This window comes from Gossypium hirsutum, chromosome D08 (genome assembly GCF_007990345.1).
Source record: "Gossypium hirsutum isolate 1008001.06 chromosome D08, Gossypium_hirsutum_v2.1, whole genome shotgun sequence".
In the NCBI taxonomy this organism is placed as follows: Eukaryota; Viridiplantae; Streptophyta; class Magnoliopsida; order Malvales; family Malvaceae; genus Gossypium; species Gossypium hirsutum.
The window spans coordinates 9,628,628-9,650,142 of record NC_053444.1 but is presented as its reverse complement, the minus strand read 5'-3'; the positions used below and the strand labels follow the sequence as shown (position 1 = coordinate 9,650,142).

At 31.0% G+C, this 21,515-nt stretch overlaps 2 protein-coding genes across 3 annotated transcripts; one reads left to right on the top strand and one right to left on the bottom strand.

The window, feature by feature from the left end:
* Positions 1-257: 257 nt before the first annotated feature.
* On the top strand, positions 258-3,434 carry LOC107914851 (VAN3-binding protein). Its single transcript, XM_016843905.2, has 6 exons — positions 258-813; positions 895-999; positions 1,981-2,422; positions 2,508-2,726; positions 2,816-2,923; positions 3,017-3,434. Exons 1-6 carry the CDS (start codon positions 415-417, stop codon positions 3,277-3,279), a joined length of 1,536 nt encoding a protein of 511 aa, XP_016699394.2. The 5' UTR covers positions 258-414; the 3' UTR covers positions 3,280-3,434.
* On the bottom strand, positions 3,423-6,015 carry LOC107914862 (protein LIFEGUARD 2). Of its 2 annotated transcripts, none has more exons than XM_016843919.2 (4): positions 5,426-6,015; positions 5,217-5,330; positions 3,977-4,134; positions 3,423-3,890 (listed from the first exon to the last, which is right to left on the bottom strand). In XM_016843919.2, the coding sequence occupies exons 1-4, from the start codon at positions 5,673-5,675 to the stop codon at positions 3,684-3,686; spliced, it is 729 nt and encodes a 242-aa protein (XP_016699408.2). In that variant the 5' UTR covers positions 5,676-6,015; the 3' UTR covers positions 3,423-3,683. The 2 variants fall into 2 exon arrangements, with proteins under 2 accessions (XP_016699408.2, XP_016699402.2); XM_016843913.2 differs by having other exon boundaries at positions 3,521-3,890; positions 5,217-5,351; positions 5,426-5,970.
* Positions 6,016-21,515: the final 15,500 nt, after the last annotated feature.

Sequence of the window (21,515 nt, the reverse complement as noted above, 5' to 3'; positions counted from 1 at the left end):
GATTCATTGCTTTTCAGTCACATGCATCAATGCCTCCCCATTCTTTTCTTTTCAAGTAGGGCTTCTTTTTCGTTTTAGCCGCAGCCGTCTCTACTTAATTAAGTAATCACTTTTATTGAAGTTGATGATTTCACTACATTCCCACCTGCACTCGACCGTAGCTGAACCAAATTTCCTTAGCTTTGACCATTTGACTACCCTCTTTTCCATTATTTTACCTTAGTGGGGGAAGGCCAGTAGGATGATAATCATTGATTTGGGTAATCACAGTTTTTGTCTTTTTACAAATCAATTTTTTTATTCATTAACTTACTTAAACCATTATGCTTGTTGTAATTAGTGACTTCTCTAGTTTATGACTAAATTCCACACACACACAACACACTCAAAGCTCACATCCATAGTTCCACTTTCATGGAAGAGGCAAGTCCAAGGACTCGTCGTCGGCCGGACCGCATTACCCAGTTTCCCCTCACTGGAAATCAGCTGCCGGAGAGCCCTAGAGGTCCAATGGAGTTCCTCTCCAGGTCATGGAGTGCTTCAGCTCTTGAAGTGTCCAAAGCCCTTGCTCACCCACCTCCACCTTCTCTTTCTCATCATCATTATCACCATTATCATCATTCAGCAAGTAGTTCGAGTTCAAGTACAGCTCCCAAGTCCGGCAGCAGCTCTTCTTGCACCACCGCCTCCATACCAGAAGATACCAATGGCGAAACGGAGGAGCTTGATAAGGCTGCTGCAGCCAACCTGCACTTCTCCTTCTCTTCCTCCGCCACTTCACAACTCGTCCTTGAACGCATCATGTCACAATCGGTAATATGGAATACATACATACATACATAAGTTTTAGTTTCATGTTTTACTAATGGGTGTGTATTGTATATATGTATGTAGGAAGTGTCGCCATTAACGTCAGGGAGGCTGTCTCACAGCAGTGGACCTTTGATTAGTGATAGCCCTCCGGTTTCTCCTTCTGAGGAATTCGACGACGTCGTTAAGGTCTTGTACAATTTCCCTCATTCTTCTTCCCTCTCCTTTTTTTAATAAATATTATTTTAGTAACTGATACTGTAACGCACTCTTTCATTTATAAATAATACATCAAAGAAAGACAGATAAAGCAAAGGTTGAACATTAATAATAGATTGGAGAAAACAGGCAGGAAGACAATATTTCAGCTTTCTGCTCCAACCCACTGCATCACTTGTCCCCTCTTTACTGCCTACTAATCTTTGGGTTACTTTAGTATAATCTGAATAGAGGCGGCCAAATTTTGGTTTAGGTGTTTATAATCTTAGGAAGAGTTATTTTTTTAAGAAAGAATCATGTTAGTAGTTTAATGGATGTTAATTATTTGGATTAATTAATTAGATTATTAAAAAAATAAAAATTAAATTAAGGAAAACATTGATATGTGTGCGTTTCAGAGCATACTTTTCTTCCATTTAAGGGGTTGAATTATGGATAATAGTAAGAATTATTAAATTAAAATATAAGTAGTAATAGAAGGATTAAAATTAAAATTTAAGCGGCGGGAACTTTTGTCTTCTTCCAAGAAAAACCCTTTATTGTTTTGGTCAAAATAAAATGGCTTTTATTAGTTTCCTTAAGAATCTGCTAAGGTTTTACATTTTTGTCTTATAACAGCTAAAGCTGCCTGTTTTCAGGCACTAAAATCAGATTATTTGTATGGAATTAAACAATGTGATTGGTATGGATGAGCTAAGCTTTAGTCCCAAATGGTTTTTAAAGCCCAAATTTGCGCTTAGTGCTGTATTCTATAAAAAGCCGATGTTTAAGATGCTTCCATTTGAGTTAATTATCTTAGGTTTTCGATTAATAGTAAACTCTCCACTCAAATTCATGGTTTTAAGCCATTACTCATTAGTTTGATTCGATGGTAAATATCCCTTATTTATTTTTACTAAGATACTGATAGAAGTTTTAATTTTGGGCTTGTAATTACCATTATTGGTGCAGTATCTCCGTACCCACAACTCCATTCAACCTTTATTCAATGGAGGTCGAGCCGGCGCTGGTAATGGAGTTAATACCCCAAGCGGGGCAAAGACAGTTGGGAGATGGTTAAAGGATAGGAAAGAGAAAAGGAAAGAAGAAACCCGAGCTCACAATGCACAGCTCCACGCTGCTATCTCAGTCGCTGCAGTTGCCTCCGCCATAGCGGCCATTGCAGCTGCCACCGCAACTTCTTCTTCTTCTTCCACCACGCCGGGAAAAAACGAACAGTCGGCAAAGACCGACATGGCCGTCGCATCAGCAGCAACATTAGTAGCGGCGCAATGCGTGGAGGCCGCCGAAGCTATGGGAGCTGAACGCGATCACCTTGCTTCGGTTGTCAGCTCCGCCGTTAATGTTCGTTCCCACGATGATATTCTCACTCTCACCGCCGCTGCCGCTACTGGTAAACAATCTAAAGATTATTGCAGCTTATTAAGCTTAACATTAGTATTAGAAAATTAAAAAAAAATTATTTTGTTTATTGGCAGCATTACGTGGGGCAGCGACATTAAAGGCAAGAGCACTGAAGGAAGTACTGAACATCGCAGCCGTACTACCATCAGAGAAAGGGATAAGCAATGGATTGTACGGTAAAGTAAATAATGGGCATTTAAACCGCAACTATAGCGGCGAGCTTCCCCCTGGTGCTGTCTGTAACCATGAGCTTCTTGCCAAGGGTACTGAACTTCTCAAAAGAACTCGCAAAGGTTAGTTCATTTTTACAATATGGGTTATGCGTTTTCTACAATATAGATTACAAGTAATCATGTCTGTCTGTGTGTGTATCCATATGCAGGTGACCTTCACTGGAAAGTTGTGTCTGTTTATATGAATAGGACAGGACAGGTGATATTGAAGATGACAAGCAAGCATGTAGCAGGGACATTCACCAAAAAGAAAAAGAGTAAGTTTTAATGTAATAATGGTAAATATTGAAAGATAAAAACTGTGGATTGGGGTTAGGGTAAGTAAAAGTGTTGTTTGTGGGGATTTGCAGATGTGGTATTGGAGGTGTGTAAGGACATGGCAGCATGGCCAGGGAGGCATATGTTGGAGGGTGGAGAGCAGCGTCGTTACTTTGGATTGAAGACCGAAACGAGAGGACTTGTTGAGTTCGAGTGCAGGAGTCAAAGGGAACACGATATGTGGACTCGAGGTGTGTCGAGGCTGCTGTCTATTGCTGCTGAAACTAATCGAAAGAGACAATGCTCAACTACTTGGAATCATGGCGGCGGCAGTGGCGGAAAGAGTTTGAACTAATTTCGCTGGCTCATTTGTTAGCTTCTAGCTTCTAGGTGCTTAATATATAAACTAGTAGTAGTCGATTGATTGGTGCAATCAAATTTCTCTGACTCATTTAATTTTCCGTGACATTTTGGACCGTCTAAAGCCTTTAAAAGGAATTCGTTAACATATCCCTTCATCAAAACAATCCTTCAATATACACATATAAATTGGACTGGTGTCCTGGGATTAGTTTTAGATGGAGAGAAATATATTATGCAAGCAAAACAAAATCTTTACAATCCAATTCAACTACCATACAATATGATACCAGTGTGAAAGAAAACACAGATTTTGACTGCGTTTTCAGCCTTGACCTAATTCAGCCACCAACAAATTTTAATTAACAGTAAAAGAAGAAAAAAACCCAGCAAGTGGGATTAACCATCAGCAGCTCTCAAAAGAGTAAGGAGGGAGAGGAAGAGATTAATAATGTCGAGATAGAGAGAGACAGCAGCCCAAATGTATTCATCGTAAGAGTGGCGTTTGATCAAGTTGTCGGTGTCGTATACTATATATCCGCAGAATATGATGGCTGCAAACCCACCATACATCATCACTGCTATTCTACCCAGTGGGAAGAATATCTGCTCCCAAACCCAAAACCAAACAAAAATGTTTCAGTAATGGATCAAAAAGAAAAAGGAAAATGGGAAATTGGAAATAACCATGCCTGGATCAAAGCAAAAACAATACAAACAAGGAGAGCCCCAAACAAAAAGGGGCCAAGGAAGCTGAAATCGTGGCCTCTCTTTGCAGCCCAGAAGGTGTACAGAGTCAGACCCACTACCACTGTTGCTGTTAGTATGGCTGCCTCCAATATTACCTTCCCTAAATAAAATATCAATATTATAACTGGTTAATTTTTAAGTTTGATGCTTCCGTTTATGATTTAGTCTCTACAGTTTCAATTTAGCATAATTTTGTAGTGATTACGGGTTTCAAGCAGCATAATGTTCTAAATTAATAATGGGTTTGACAATTTATAAGTAGTTTGATAAAGAAAACAGTGTTGGATTAAAATGCTGACCCCTTTTTTTCGACTTATGATATTAAATAAAATATTCAAATGCTAATCCAATTATATATATCTGCTCATATACTGGTTATCCGTCCGAAAGTTAAAAAGAGGATTTAGGTAAAAAAATTAGGTCCGTTTAAAGTACAGATTAGGCTCGGGTTTAAACATTCAAGGCTCGAGCCCGACCTAACATATTTTTAATACTTTATATTATGTAATTTAGAACACTTTAAAAAATATATACTAAATATATAATACTACTCTAGTGGAAACATTAGAATAATGTTAAGATGATTATATAAAATATTTCAATAAATAAAAAATGTATAAAATTATTAAATATTAAAATAATATAATATAAATATTTTTAAAAAATAATATGGACGGATCTAAAATGGGCTTAAGTTAATCTTTTACAAATATGGGCATGTTTAGATAAAATTTTAAGTTCAAATTTCGGGTTGAGCCTAGTTTGGACAAATATAAAATATATTAATATCATGTTTAGACCCGACCTAACCTAGCTCTAATCATGATGTGAGTAAAAGTAATTTAATATTAAAATTACATTTATAAAAAGAATTACTCATCAGTTGAATTATAAGTAATGTTAAAGTACTTAGGAATAAACCTTGATTAATTCTAGGTCATGAATATTATTAGAATAAAATTTATTATTTTTTAAATAATGTTGTAATTGAATCGAAGTGATTAACCATAAGGATTTTATAAGTAATATGAAAAAGAATATATAAAATTATATAAATTAAGATGAAATTTTGATTAAAAGGCAAAATTAAAAATCTTAACATTTAAAGTTTTAAGTTGAATAATAAAAAACATAAAAACATAAAATATTTTGATGAAGGTATAGTATACACAGATATGATACCTTGAGTAAAAGCGCAGGTCAATCCAATAGCAAACGCGAGAGAAATGGTGAAAGTTCCAAGCAGAAGATAATTCCATGGATGCTTCTGGTGAAAGTAATACAACGGACAAAGAGCTACCAACGCCAAACACATTTCTGTTTTACTCACAAATTACCAACAACAAAAACAACAGAAGAATATAAAAGCAAAAAAAAAAAAAAACACGCACTGATGAAGGGCGTGACGATTAGGACCATGTAAAGAGCAAAGCCAGCCCCGGTGCTGACGAAGAAACGAGCTATCGGATGGACAAAAACAACCGTCGCCGCCACCCCCGCTGTAGCCAACAATTGAAGGGCCACGATGGAATAAACTTTCCGAATGAAAGCCCACCTCAACTCCGGCGGTTCCAGCATCATCGGATACAAAGGCTGTGGTCCGGCCTCTGCATCACCTTTCCTCTCCGCCGGACTACACATTATCCTAAAAAGTTGAATACAAATTCAAAGTATTAATTCAAAAATCGATAGTTGAAAAACAATGGGGGGGGGTGAATTGCTTCTAACATTCGTGCTGGGTTTCACTTTGGTTTTTTTTTTTTCGTTGGATTGGGGTTTTTTTTAATCGGTTGCGAAAAAGGATGAAATTTATAGGATCTAATATAAAAACGGCGATTTTGTAGTTACGGAAATCTTGTAGGAACTTGATTCTTGAATCTAAGAAATTGTTATACCAAACTTTTCACTCCATCAATTAAATTAATTAATCTCGAGAATTTTCTATAACTTCTTTTGTTTCCATAAAAAAAAAATTGCGTCTTTTCCTCTATTTACTTTGTGGTTCTTGTAAAAAATATATATTTTAAGTTAGAATATGTATTCTTTGTAAATTTAGAATTTAGTCTCTTGATTTTTATTTTTAAGAATTTAATCTCTTTACTTTTTAGATTTCAAAATTCAGATTTAATTGTTAGCACTGTTAAATTTAGAATTTATTCTTTTGACTTTTATTTTTAGCAATTTAGTCTCTCTACTTTTATGATTTTAAAATTCAGATCCAATTGTTAGTACTGATAAATTTTTATTGTTAAATTTGTTGGTATGATATTTTGAAATAAAAAAAATTACTCACTTAATAGCAATATAACTACAAAAATGATATTATAGTGAACCTGAATTTAACAAAATAATTTTAGCAATATTACCGTTTGGACTTGAATTTTAAAATATGATAAGAGGACTAAATTCTTAAATATAAAAGTATATGGATTAAAATTTAAATTTATGAAGAATACAAAGACTTATAACCTATATTTTAACTATTTTTAATGATAGAGTTTTGTAAATATTGATTTCTTTTTCTTATTCTCAAAAAAGTATTGAGAGTGTTTGATGATAAGAGTTTTGAGCTTTTTTTTTTACCCGATTTGAGCATAAATGGAGGATTGAGTAATCAAACTCTTTAATTGTAATGTTTGGTGAATGGAGGTTTGTAAGAGCATGTCGAGCTAACGCTCTAAAACAAAAAACATAGGGATGAACAATTTTTTTCACAACTGATTGGGAATGAGATATATGGAATGATATATCTGATCATGCTTGCTCAAAAATTACCCCCTTTGTTACATGCTCTCCAACCTAATGAGATATGTTGGAGAAATATGTGATTAGATTTTTTTTTATAAAAATAATATTAAAAAAATAATTAAATAAAAAAATGGATAGGAAACAGATTAATTATGAAAATGAGGTGTTTATTACAATTAACTTTGGATGTTGCCTGACACATTGGCAGCGATGATTTCTTTTTAAAAAATGCCAAAAAAAATGAAAAAAAAAGTTTCTTAGTGTCACCTAACACATTAATAGCACCGATAATTTGATTTTAGAAAAGTCTGTTAGAGAAAAAGATGGTTGAAAGTTGTTGCTTCAACACTTGACAATTAATGCTAATGTTTCACTTCCAAGCTTTTAACCTCTTTTTCGAATTTTGGTTTGTTAATTAATTACTTTTATTGGGTTCTATGATTGTGATGGAATGTTGTCCCATAATAGAATTCATGTCAATTAAAATAAATCTAACTTATTGTGGATGTTGCCTCGGAAAGAAGTATATATATGAAAGCATTTTAATCAAAGCATATACTTCCTTTCCTTTCAAGAGTTTTCTTCTGAATTTTTATTTTACTTTGTTACAACTTTTGGTTATTATCTACAATTTACGGATTAAATTAAAATTAGGAGACAAACAAAGGTCGATTTTGACTTAATACACTCAAATAACTTTAAAACGAATTATTATTTATTAACTCATCTAAAATGGGAGGAAAAAAAGTTTTATGTCCATTTTTCAGGTTGAGTCGAGCTCGAACTTAAAATTTTGCTTCAGCTTGAACTCGATCCATGATCAAATTTATAATTCAGTAACTTAAATAAATTTTTTTAAATAATGTAATGACCAAAATTATAATTTTTTTTAATTAACTCATAGTTGATCCTAAAAGAATTGAGTCCACCGGAGCCTAGTTCGAAACTGACATGGAAAGGTAGCTTTTGCACATGGAATTGTGGGTGCATTTCTTTCATAACCCAGTTTTCTTAAAGTGTAAGCATAGAGTTAAATGCTTGCACGATGCAAAGACTCCAAGTGAGGTTTTGTTTACCGCTCACTGAATATACGGAATGGATAGACATTATGGAATTTAATATTTTTAATTATGAAGTGCGATGGTTATTTATTTTTATTTTTTATTTGTTATTGACGGTAGATATTTTAATTTTAATAAAAAATATTTTTTATGTCAAATATTTATATTATTTATTTAGATACAAGGTATTAGAAAAGTCGGCAGAGATATTAGTTTAGAAATTTCTTAAAATTAGAATTCTTTTTAAGGAGATCATAATTAAATTATTATTATAAAACAAAGAGAGATACAGATAATAAAGAACAGAGAAAATATAATAGTAATAGAGAATATACTTTATTGATCAAATGGATGATTATAATGCTTTATCAGAGTTTTTATTTATAGACATAAGAAATATAAAAAAGTAGAGATCTAATTCTAATAACTATTAGAATTTAGAGTACATTAAAACTTTATCTTGATCATGATGGACATCTACTTAATGAAATATTCATAACACTTACCCTTGGATGTCTATTGGTAGATCATGTGCCTTGTTAAAACCTTATTAGGAAAAACCTTATAGGATAAAAAACTAATAAAGAAAAAAGAGGACACAATCTATAATACGCATAATATGCTGCCTTATTAAAAACCTTATTAGGAAAACCCAATGGGACAAAACCTCGATTAAGGGAAAAAGAGTGCAACGCATATTTACTCCCCCTCATGAAAACATCACATATTTTCTCATATTCTATGTATTCAATCTTGAATACTAGTTTTTCAAATGACTATTTGAATGAATTTGCTAAACATTTATATTGCCATTCTTTTAAAAGTCATGAGTGAGGGAAATTTGGGGAAATATATTTTGATCTCTTCAGGAGATTCAACAATAATCATAACAAACTTTAATCGTGATTCTTTTATAAAAACAAAAATATGTATTTTCGATCATTTATAATCCTCATTCAACTACTATTCACTAAGTCAAATTTACCACATATGTTCAAATTATTTCAATTCATATAAATGAAAAATTTCTCAAGAATTTCAATATGCTTTTAGCATCCTAAATCCTTCAAGGATTTTAATATAAACTTTACTATATAGTGATTCATAAAAGGTTGTAACAATAACCATAGACGCAAGTTAAATCTTTTATGAATTGTCAATTTAATAATATATCTAAAGGTTATTGCATCCACCATAAAAGAATATTATCTCTTTTCATAATCAATGTTAGGACTTAGCAAAAAACTTCATATTTTTATTCCACTTTTGCAAAACTACTTCAATTGCACCCTCACTGGCTTTATACTTTTAGATATCTGGATTACTGGTCCAAAAACTCCACGAAATTAATTGTACTTGGGTTGCGTCTTTCTATTTTGATAAATTTGTTCTATATCTATATTTCTCAATAAATTTATTCAAGATCCTCCTTTTATCTCATTATTTCAATAATAATATTGCATGCAAAATCATTGTCGACCACTTTTATTATTCGATTCCACATTTTCTCAAATTGACATAACTTATCGAGATCTCTTATTCTCATTATTTTAAAATTTAGTTTCAGTTACCTCAATCTCTTCTGAAGCTTTACTTATTAGTTATGTCTTGGGTTTCTTTTGGAGCACCCGCCTCCACTATATGACCATCTAGAAGAATTTTTATCTTTGGAACAAATCAATCTATTATTTATTCTAACTGATTGTCCTATTGGGACTTTTGATTCAAATTGAAATATTAGATGGTATATAACACTTGGTTATTCTCATTAAGTTCGCAAATACATCTAACAGTTAACTTGTAATAAGTTATCCTTATTGAACTTCTGATTCAAATTACTCTCCCCCTAACTTATTACAAGTTATTATTTATCTCTCCCTAATGTCGGGAAAACTATCGAATCAAAATTGTAATCACAAATCATGTCATAATTGAATCTCGAATACATTCAAAACATCTAATAATATAAAGAAACTTGTAATTAATATATATTCCCAACTTTCTTTGAGGATTCACTCATCTTTGTGCATTGTAGTGGAGCAATTGAAACATATACGCACATACAAAAATTCAAAGAAATATTTAGGTCTTGATCAAAAACCAATTGTAATGAGGAGTATTTATAACTTATTGGCTTGATGCGTACAATACATAAATCAACATAATCTCATGTTGAAATAGAAAATTTAGTTCTCATAAGTAATGGTTTAGACATTAATCAGAGGTGTTTTAATCAATAATTTCTCTAAACCATTATGCGCAAACTTTTACAAAAGTTTTTCAAACTCAATCAATAAAAGATTGAGATATAAACTCATCAGTATTAGCAAGACGGATTATCTTAATTGCATGATCTGAAATTAATTATTTAAATAAGCAATCTTGCAAATGATAGGTTGCAAATTGATAACACATATGATATTATTTTGTAGATGCATCTACCAAAATCATATAATATCAAAACCATCCACATGGTGGATGAATGGGCCCATATTCGTTCAAGAAATGCAAGACATTAAATCTCAACATTAGCTAGTGAGTTTCTAATAATCAATTTTCATTGAGAACAAGTAACATATGAGAATTGTTTTAAAGAATCTTCTGGTTCTTTAATGAATGTTCATATGAATTCTTAATTAATTTTTGCAACATATATGATCCAGGATGGTCTAACTAGTCACGCCAAGTAGTAAATGCATTTGTATCAGTAAACTTTTGGTTTACTTTAACATGTGTTTCAATTGTACTAAATTGTAACAGATTAATAATTTTACTATCATTCTTTTTACTTTGTATCCACATATAAGTGCTATTGTGACATTTACTACTGGAAATGTCTAAATCAATCTGAATATTATAATGTCACTAAGTCAACAAAATAAATAAATTTTCCAAACAATTATATGCAATATTCGCTTCAGGGAATATGCCAAAATATTCAAATATCTAAAAAAAAATTTGCAACTTCAGGTGCATCCAACCATAAAGAGCTTTAGATAGAATTATCATATTTTATTGCTCATAAATAGATCTTTCACAGTCAAATATTTTGCTTCCAACCCCTTAATGGGGATGATGACAAAAGAAGATCACAAAGATTATAAAGTAAATATAAATTAATAACCCAATCCTTTCTTTTTCATCCTTTCAAAATAGATATTTATAGCAATAGTGATTCATATGAAATATAATATTTTCCTCATTCACAATCTCAATATAAGATCCATTATAAATATAATTTAAAATCAATGGATTAACCATCACAATATATTAATATATTAGCTCTTCTAGAGCTTTCGACTAATTTTATACTATCAAATATTTGAATAATATTTGTTTGTTTTAGTACCAAATAAGATAAATACTTTCTATCTATAGTGATAGAATTTATTACTACATTCTCATATCCTTCCTCAAAGAATATTAACAGAAACATAATATTTAGGCATATGCCACATATGTGGCCAATAATCTTTCATATCACATTGATAACATAAGTTATCTTTAACCTTTGAAGAGTTATCTTGAGAACTCTTATTATTCTCTTATTTATTACTATGTTCCCACTTTTAGTGGTCTATGATTATATCTTTTATTTTCTTTATGTTTGCATTCACTTCAGGGAATGCAATAAATCTAGTAGGATAGATTTCTAAACGCCTCCATTGATTCTTTATTTCATAATCACCATCGCAAAACATGCGTGGATTTCAAATCAAAATCTATCTATTCATGTTGTCATGATTAACCTCTAATCACAGCCTCAATTACAACTTCAATCATGATCTCTATATTTTCATTTTTCATAATTGTTATGTACTGCTACATTTACTTCAGGAAATGAAACAAAACTAGTGGGAAAAATTTCATAGCTTTTCATTAGTAACTTATTATTTTGCTTAACCACTAGAAGGTATGAGATCATTCGAAAATACTATTAAAGTCATTTTCACAATATTGCTACTATAGGAGCACATTAGATATTTCAATCATATAGTGTAAAATATTCCTTCAGGAAATAAATATATAATACAAATACATGAGTATCTCATGTTATTTATATATATGGTTTTAATGTAAAACACATGAATGTTTTATTCAACATATATCTTCTTGATCTGAAAAACAATATTATATTTTACAAAATTTTGTATCACAAGGAGCTAAAATATAAGCTCTTAAAGAGCTTTTTATTGTTTGATACAATATTAGTTATTCAGGAGCATATAATCATTTTATTGTATAACCTTAATGAATGCTTAATTTATTTTAAATAAAATTTTATTTATTCATATAAAAATAAAATGAATAGGTATAAATAAAACATATATTAAACGTAACAAATAATAAATTCATGTCACTAATAAATCATTATGGTTAGATAATATATATTTTATATATCATACCACAACAAAATACAAAATATTATAATGTCAAATTAAAATAACTTTACAGCTATAAAAGTTTAAACATAAACATTTTCTAATCTCCACCTCTTATAATATAATTTCATCTCAAATTTTACAATGATATGAAATTATCAAAGACAGAGTGAATATCCCAAAGTTCATGACAAGTAAGTATTTTTACTCACATTCCGCAATAATCATATATCTTAAGCAAAATCAAAATTAAACCAATCAATTCTATTAAAAATGAAAAAAATATTTATCTCCACATAAAAATCTCAATAACTAAATGTGTGAAGGGTTTTATAAATTCACAGAGATACAGATAGTGAATTATATAAATTGAACTTTTTAATAGAAATCAAATGAAATTTCAAAAGAAGTTGATTAGATTAACTTACGGTACCATGGAAGAGAAATAGTGATTATAAACATCCTTTGTAATGAAGAAAAAGAGATTATCCCCAAGCAAATATCACTTTGAGAGTGAATTTTACTTCTCGATTTCATATATATAACGATATCAAATCTTTCACCATCCTTAAGAAGAAAAAGTAAAATAAGTTAATCAAAACAATGATAACGTATAATGAAAGAAGAATGAAAAATAATAATCAGATATGAAACATTAAATAAAAGAAATTTCCTGTAAAAACTTTGCATCTTGTCATCAAAGATATTGAAAATCATGAAGGATAAATTTGATCGTTGATAAAAGAAACTATCACTTTGAGCAAGATCGTGCTGATAACGTGTAATAAAATAAAGAGAGATACAGAGAATAAAGAACAAAGAAAATATGAAAGTAATATAGAATGTACTTTGTTGATCAAATGGATGATTACAATGCTTCATCAGAGTCTCTATTTATAGGCATTAGAAGTATAAAATAAGTAGAGATCTAATTCTAATAACTATTACAATTTAAAGTACATTAAAATTTTATCTTGATCATGATGGACATCCACTTAATAAGATATTCATAACAATTATATATTTTTATAGAAATTGAAATGTAAATTTATAATTTTATTAATTTATAATTTTATATTTAAAAAAATTAAAATTATCATTTTTAGGGACCTAAAGTATAATTTTACTATGTAGATAAATGGAGATTTGAAGGAGCCATATGTCTATTAGAACTAGCTTTCACTAAAAATATGAAGTTTGTAACACCCCAAACCCGACCTAAACGTTATGACCAAATCTTGAGGAATTACATAAACTTTTTTAAACCCAGAAATCAAATTTGAAATCTTTTTTTGACAATATTAATTTTGACAAATCACTTTCCATTTTTTAGGAAAATACTCGTTAAAACTATTTATTTTATTAAAGAAAAACACTTAAGTGATTACTTTATTTTGCAGTGGAAATTTGTAAGTTATTAAATTTTGAAAACCGTGACTTAGTTTGTAAAATCATATGATTTTTCCGCTTAACATAATAATTATTACTATATCTAACAAAAGAAAATCAAGAACGAAAAATGAAGATCCAAACAGTTACACAGTCCAAAAAGTTCGAAATAACTTAAAAAACATAAATTGTCTAATTTATTAACCAAAAAATCAATCTAAGCTCCCGCATGCTGTCTGGTTCTATGTTTACTGATCACCTGAAAAGTTAAAAATAATTGGGTGAGCTTACAAGGTCAGTGTGTACTTAGCCCATTCAAACAAATTAAATAGACAAATTATGCAAAATTCATGTTTCAAATAGTTACAAATGCATGGCATATCTCGCGATGCAATATGATAGACAAATCAGTTACAAATTTAGATGCAACTTCAAATCTAGATCCAGATACATATCCTACTCCATCCACTACACATTATATCCGTCCACCCCTACACACAAATTAGAGTAATAAGTACCCATCCAACCCTATACACCACAATAGTGAGAGTATGTCACTTTTCAGAATAGTGCAGTTGTAACACCCCAAAATAGAGCCTAGGAGTTTTAAGGGTAATTTAGGAATTTTTACCTTAGAGTGTTCGAAATTTTGTAACATGGTTTATCGGTAATGCTTTCAACTATGGTTTTTAAAAAATCCAATCAATTCTTGAAAATGAGTTTTAAAGACTTTTAATTTTAGAAAAAGTATTGATTTGTAACAGGGTCAAAATTGTGAGCATTTATGTTGCAGTTTTACCAAATTTTAAAATTGAAACTAAAAACCCCATTCTCAGCTTGTTTTTCACGATAGTTTTCTCCCTTCTTGCTAGTGTTGCCATCTCTTGCTTTCACAAACTCAAAGAACTCAATTTTGATTTCCAAGCATAATCCTTTTGATTTCCATCATTCCCCAAGTATTAAACTTTCATAAATCTTCAAGAAAACATCAAAAATTCCTTTGATTTCATCATCTTCTTCGCATGTAGGTTTTCCCAATTTTCAACAAAAGTCTATTTTTCTTCCATCAAAGGTAAACAATCGTCTACCCATTAGTTTTTAATGCTATTAGGCCTTTGGAACTGAATTTTTAGCTGTTAAATCACATATTTTGATTAAAAGCCAAAAATAGAGTCGATAATGGTAAATTTCAGATTTTCGAGTAAAAATGTGATTTCAAAGTGTTAATTAATAGGTATTGACATGATTAAGAGGTTTCTAAACTTGTTTTAAATTTTTGTTAAAGATTTATTAGGTTTTAATGAATTTTTGGAAAATAACAATAAAAAATGTTGAAAAAGTTGATACGATGAATTGAGTAGTTTAATGTAGTTTAAGGGTTGAGAATTAGTCGTAGGTGAATTATAAGATAAACATAATTGGTTTTAGGTGAAAAGAATGAGTATAGACCGAGATATTCAAACTTAAAGTTTACTATATTTAAAGTTTCGGTTACATGAAAACTTAATTTATACTTATGTTTTTTATTGCTTGTGGTGAGTTCTTAGATGATTTCTGAATGTATTATTGTGTGAATTGTTGTGTTGAAGGTCCGGATTCGCTAGGACCATCTACGAGCTAGGAAAGGCTAGTTTGAGCTTTCGACATTTTGATGAAAGCGTAGTAATGAGTGTTTAGTTAACTACTTGTGGACACGATTCAATGTGTTATTTAGGAATTTAGTGGTAGCCTAAACCCCTACTCTAAATTCCGAGTGTAAACTTTCTTATACTCATGTTTAACTTGTGAGATTTGTGCTTGTGTTACTGTGAAATTATTAACTGAAATAAGATGCTATATATGTTATATGTTCATGATTACTATTGTGAAAGAGTATAGATGTAGACATGTCATACATGCTAAGTGACAATGATAATATTATGTAAATAATACAAATGTGTAGTGAAAGAAATCAGAAATCGGTAAGTAATATGTATGTTTAAATATGAATATTTTGGCCTTGTAATACTTGAGACCATTGGATATAGTTGGCATGCTATAGAATTGTGAGTACTCACTTATATGTATATGTAATTTGGGCGTTGAGGCCTTGGGACATGTTTGGAGAGATAAGGGAATGTGAGCTAAGCTCTATTCGACAGGACATGTTTAGTGTGTTGGATAATGTTAGCTTAATGCTTCAGTTACGAGACATGTTTGAATCTATGAGTCTATGTGGTGTGTTAGAGATTCGTGTATCCGATGAGTGGTGATAGTGCCCACTTTTACCTTTCATAACTCAAGTGCCAAATTATCTCCAGTTATCTTAAAATGTGAATATGTGTGTATTATGATATGAGTTTATATGATATGTGGCTATTATGGAAATTTTCTATTAATGTGATTGTGTGTATTATGACATTTACATTAATATGTATATATTGAATCAATAAATAAACTATCGAATGTGCATATGAAGTAAAATATGTCAATTAAGTTAAGGTTGCTATAATTATGCACATATATGTTTCACTAAAGCTTGATAAACTGTTTGCATGGTAGTTGTTCTAGGCATTCACTAAGCTTGTTAAGCTCAACCACACCCTTCTTAAACCATTGTAGATTAGTAGCGTCTCGATGTGAGCGGTGTGACTTCGAAGGGTGATCCAAGCAAGTCTTTATGTTATTTCTTAGGTGTTTATTATCTATGCATTTATTTTTTGGGAACAATGCAATGTGGTAGACTATATGCTAGTTTTTTGCTATGAATGTAAAGTTGTTTACATAGTTATTTTTGCTTAGGACTTATGGACTTTCAGTTTGAATTATTGGTTTCTTGCTCGGTCATGATTATGATGTTTTGGACCGTTACTTCGGACATTTTAGTGACCACTTGATGAAGTGAATGATACATGATGTTTAGACATTAGTTGGTATGAATTATATGCTTGTAATTGCTGTATTTTTTATGTCTAGAGCAGAGGTATCGATATTCAGGTTTTAATATCGACACCTCTAGGTTTTTGAAAGTATAGAAAGTCAGTAACGTAATTTGGTATCAATACCTTATCACGACTATCGATACTTGGGGGAAAATAATCGATACTTTTCGAAAGGTACTGATAATTTTTGAGACATTGAATTTTTGACGAGAAATAGAATGCTGATTTGGTATCGATTTTCCAAGTGGTATCGATACCACTTGAGAGAAATATCGATACCTATGTGTCAGTATCGATACATACATACTTAGTTTTTAAATTTTGCTAGGTGACCCTAATGCATGTACAATTGTTATTATATGATGCTTAAGGTGTGTTTAGTAAGACTTAATGGTAATTAGGAGCGTGTTCCACTTAAAACCTATACAAATGCTAAAATGGAATGTGAATCTTTAAGAATGAGCTTTTGATTGCTGTGTATGACATGAGACGGTGGTGTGGCATTGTAACAGGGTTTACGCAAGTGTATGTAGTTGTTCAAGTAATAAGTAAGTAAAAATAAGTTACCGTCTCCATAGGGACTGTATATGCTTAATCAATTAAGTGCAAAATTATAATTAACAATTTGATGTAAAAACTCAATAAATTTGGATAGTTATGATTAAATTTAATTGAATGCAAAGAGTGATCCCTAATGCAATTTAATATAGATGCAATTTAACTAAATGTATGAATGAAAGCTTTAGCAACAAAAACAATCAACATTAAATGGGCTAGGATAATTATACTAATTAATTTAATTCACTTTCATCATGCTTAACATGTTCATAATTACTTCCATGGCAACTCGATCTCTTGTGGGTTTGGAAACCAAATTAAGTCCTCTCGGATATTTTACTTAGAGAAATATGCATGTTACTGATCATATTAGACTAAGGGTTTCTTAGAATTCATGCAAGGTCACAAGGACATTTATGTTTGCAACAGTTTAATTACATAAACCTAAAAATCATGCAAGATAATAGAGCTAACTCAAGATATTATGAACCTCAACATAGTCGGGTTTAATGACCTAAATTGAGCATTGCACTTTTCAATTATGTATCTACTAGTCGTCATCTGGTTAGGATCGCTCAGCTAATCTGAGTGTACCTAATCACGTATGAATGAAATGCATCATGATATTAACTAAAAACATAATCGACTGAGGCTCAAAACATGTTAACATGAATTAAATAAAACTCATTAAATTAATATAATCATCCTAGCAGATAGGAATTAAAACTTAATAGTTGATGTCAAAAACATAAAAATCAAAGCAAACATGTTTAAAATAAATAACAAGAGGAAAGAGTAAACTCTATTCAGTTCAGCAACCTTTTGGATCTATTCTGACTGACTTAGTTCAGCAGCCTTTCGGATCTATTCTGACTAAGGTGCTCCTTCATTCTGATTGATGCTTCGTTTGCTAAGTGTTAAAGGGTAGCTGGCTAAGGATGTAATGGCCTAAATTTAAGGTTACCGGAACAGTGGTTTCGTAACCACAAATCCAAATTAAAGAGAAATTTATTTTAATATTTTTGCATGAATATTGATATGATAGGAAAATCGTATAAAAATATCGATAGAAAAAAAATTTACTGATTTAGTGGTTAGTTAGAAAAAGAAATTATGAAGAAATTGGGTAAAAACAAGGTAGCGAGACCTCGATCTCGTAAAACTAAGTCGGGAATATTTTTATAAATATTTATGAAATGTTAGTAATGTGGTATTAAAATTTTGTTAGAAAATTTTAATATTTGGGTAGTCAATTAAATGAAAAGGACTAGATTGGAAAAGGTGTAAAAGTGGCTGGGATGATTAAATAGCTTAAGTGTCTAATGAGAAAGGATTTAAAAGGCAATTAGACCCAAAATTCATTTGGGTTGGATGGCAAGGGCATGAAATCAACAAGAAAATGGATGATTTAAGGGCAAAATTGGAATAGTGCATAATTAACTTAACAAATTAGGACTAATGTAGAAATATCTAGATTTCTTGTGATTTCTCTTCATTCTCATCAGCCAAAACGCCATAGGAGGGGTTCTTTAAGCTGGTATTTCATGATTTTTGCACCAAGTGAGTTAATCATTGCCTTTTTCTTGTAATTTTTGTATTTTTAAGACTTTTACAACTAGGTTCTACTATTAAATTCATTAGTTTTTGATTTCATGGATGAAATTGAAAGTCACCATGGTTGAGTGCTGTAATTTTATGATTAAATAGCATGAAATTGAAGCTTTAATTTTTTTATGAGATGATTTTATTAGGTAATTTCAATAGAAATTGATTTTTAGGACCTAATTGTGAAAAAGTTAGAATTAGTCTAGTGTTGAAATTATGATTCCCAAAGGTTATAAAGTAGTTTATATTGATAGAATAAAGTGTTAATTGAGAAAAATAATCTCAATTGAGAGTTTAATTGAGTAGGGACGAAATTATCATTTATTAAAAGCTTAAGGGAAAATGGTAATAAACATCTTACACTAAAACAATTTTCGGCAGTAGAAGTAGGCTAACTTTAAAAAATCACAATAAATTGTGGAAAACGAATTAGAGGATGAAAAAAATATGGAATTAAATCTTATTGAGTCCAGTTTCTTATAGAAGAAACGGTGTAAGTAATGGAATTGTGAATCATGAGATATAATAAATTTTGTGAGACAATGTCAGAATAAATTAGGGTTCCCCTGTTCTGACTTTGGAAAATCATTAAAAATTGGATAAAAATAATTAGGGGTTAAAATTTACATTTTTAAATTATTAATGAGCCTATTTTCAATAGAAGCAAACAGAAACGTCATCCAAATTTTTTACTAAGAGATAAATTATTTTTAGCAAAGAAAGGTCGAAGCTGTCAGACATCAGAACAGGGGTAAGTTTGGAGATTTTACTGTACTTATTGGCTGAACCAAAAATTCTGAAAATTTTATGGTAGAAAGGTATTTGAGCATAGATTCAGAAACACCAAGCAATTTTTTAATTTGGAATTATGTATATTGAGATATAAATAATTTTGTGACCACGATTCAAGTAGACAACTTTGAATGAACTATAAATAATAGTGGAATTATAGAGAATGTTACATATGAACATGAAATGGATTAAATTGATGATTAAATTTATTTATTTAGATCCAAAAAATTCAAATACGAAGCTAGATCGAGGAAAGGAAAAAGTTCGAGATTAGTAGATTTTTGTATACGAACAAGTGTCAATGTAAGTTCGTGTAACCTGAATTATATTCTTAAATGCTTGAAATGTATGTTATTGATGTGAATATGATTTAACTGTTTATTGAATGAAAATTTATGAAACATTGATATATTTGATAAAAAGGGAAGAAATCCCGGTTGAATGAAAGGAAAATTCGATGGATCTTTAAAAATGAATTGACAGTAAAAAAAAATCTAGCCCAGACGGGTGATCCTATCATGATATAGCCCTCCCGAAAAATATGTGTAAAATGGATTTAGCCTGGACGAGTAATCCGAATTAGGGCCTGAATTTAGCCTGGACTAGTAATTCAGATCCAAGCTCATTAGAGTAAATTTTACTTGCAGGGGATTTAGCCTGGACTGGTAATCCCGACAATACTCTACAAATTTATATTACAGGGGATCTAGCCTGGACTGGTAATCCCGCTGTAAGGATGAGGTTCGCGGGATTGTGCTCTCTAAAATGGAAATGTGCACACATGAATATGAATTGACGGACCCGAAATATTACGCTAAAAGTGTACCTCTGAAAATCTATTGAAATTCTGAGAAATTCAACGGGATAAATATGGAAAATAATAAGGGTAATAGAAAACATGGAATTGATGAGTTCATCAATCATTAATCTTTGTATTGAACTCATATGATGCTATTTGATTAATGTTTTGGTTGAGTTTGTGTGTGATAGGTAAATGGTAAATTGAATGGATGTATGAATATTTATTGTATTGTATTGAAAATATTAGGTAAGTATAATTCTTGTTACATGAGCTTACTAAGCACAACATGCTTACCCTGTTTTCCTTTTTCCTTGATTCGTAGTATTAAGAGCTCGGAGGTCGGATTCGATTAGAGACACATCACACTATCAACTTCAACATTTTGGTATATTAAGAAACTTTATTTTGGAATCAATGACGTGTATAAGTTGATAAAGTAAATGTTAATGTGAAATGAATGTAAAGTTAGCCATTGGTATGACTATCAAATCCTAGTTTTGGTATGTGACGAGGTTATCTTATGGATATGCATAAATCTATTTTAAAAATATGTTGAATTGGATTGGTTGATTTGGTTTGATATCGGTGTATGTTTTGGGCTTTGGAGGCCCATCTAAGGGACGTCATAATATGTTTCAATAAAAAAATAGTATTTAACTCGTAATAACGGAAAAATTAATTCAAAAAACTCCGGTTATGCCTCGTACCCTATTACGGCGACGAATATAGGTAGGGGGTGTTATATTTGTTGGTATCATTGGTACGGTTTAACCGGTTCTCGGACTGACGTAGCAAATACGGGATTAGCTATATACGTCATTTAAATTATTATTGATAATGTGATATCTCCTGACCATTGAAATGTGTTTTTTTATAGTAAATGCCTGTCGACCGAGCTCAATCCGAGGAAGTTGGAATCATGCTCTGGCCCCGGAAAGGGAACAAAGAGAAGTTGAAGCTACTAGTAGTAGAAGGTCTGAGACAGGGGACCAAAGTGAAGAGGCTAAAATGACTTTCTTTCAAATGATGAATGAATGGTTTAATCAATATGTGAGAACTAACCTTGTAATGCAGCAAGCTAAAGCTCCTCCTTCTCCACTGGTTTTCGAGATTCCACAGGGTGCAGGTACCGAATCTATCAGAAAAGGGAAAGCTCCGGTTGATAAAATCAGAAAATATGGGGCAGAAGAATTCAGAGCTGCAGTTGATGATGATCCCGAACG

Excerpts from the sequence above, each read along its gene's own strand:
- LOC107914851 (XM_016843905.2), top strand. The coding sequence starts at position 415 with ATGGAAGAGGCAAGTCCAAGGACTCGTCGTCGGCCGGACCGCATTACC. Across the intron at positions 814-894 it reads AACGCATCATGTCACAATCG|GAAGTGTCGCCATTAACGTC; the intron begins GTAATATGGAAT and ends ATATGTATGTAG. Across the intron at positions 2,727-2,815 it reads TCTCAAAAGAACTCGCAAAG|GTGACCTTCACTGGAAAGTT; the intron begins GTTAGTTCATTT and ends ATCCATATGCAG.
- LOC107914862 (XM_016843913.2), bottom strand. The coding sequence starts at position 5,675 with ATGTGTAGTCCGGCGGAGAGGAAAGGTGATGCAGAGGCCGGACCACAG. Across the intron at positions 5,352-5,425 it reads AATCGTCACGCCCTTCATCA|AAATGTGTTTGGCGTTGGTA; the intron begins GTGCGTGTTTTT and ends TGAGTAAAACAG. Across the intron at positions 4,135-5,216 it reads GACCTGCGCTTTTACTCAAG|GGAAGGTAATATTGGAGGCA; the intron begins GTATCATATCTG and ends TATTTTATTTAG.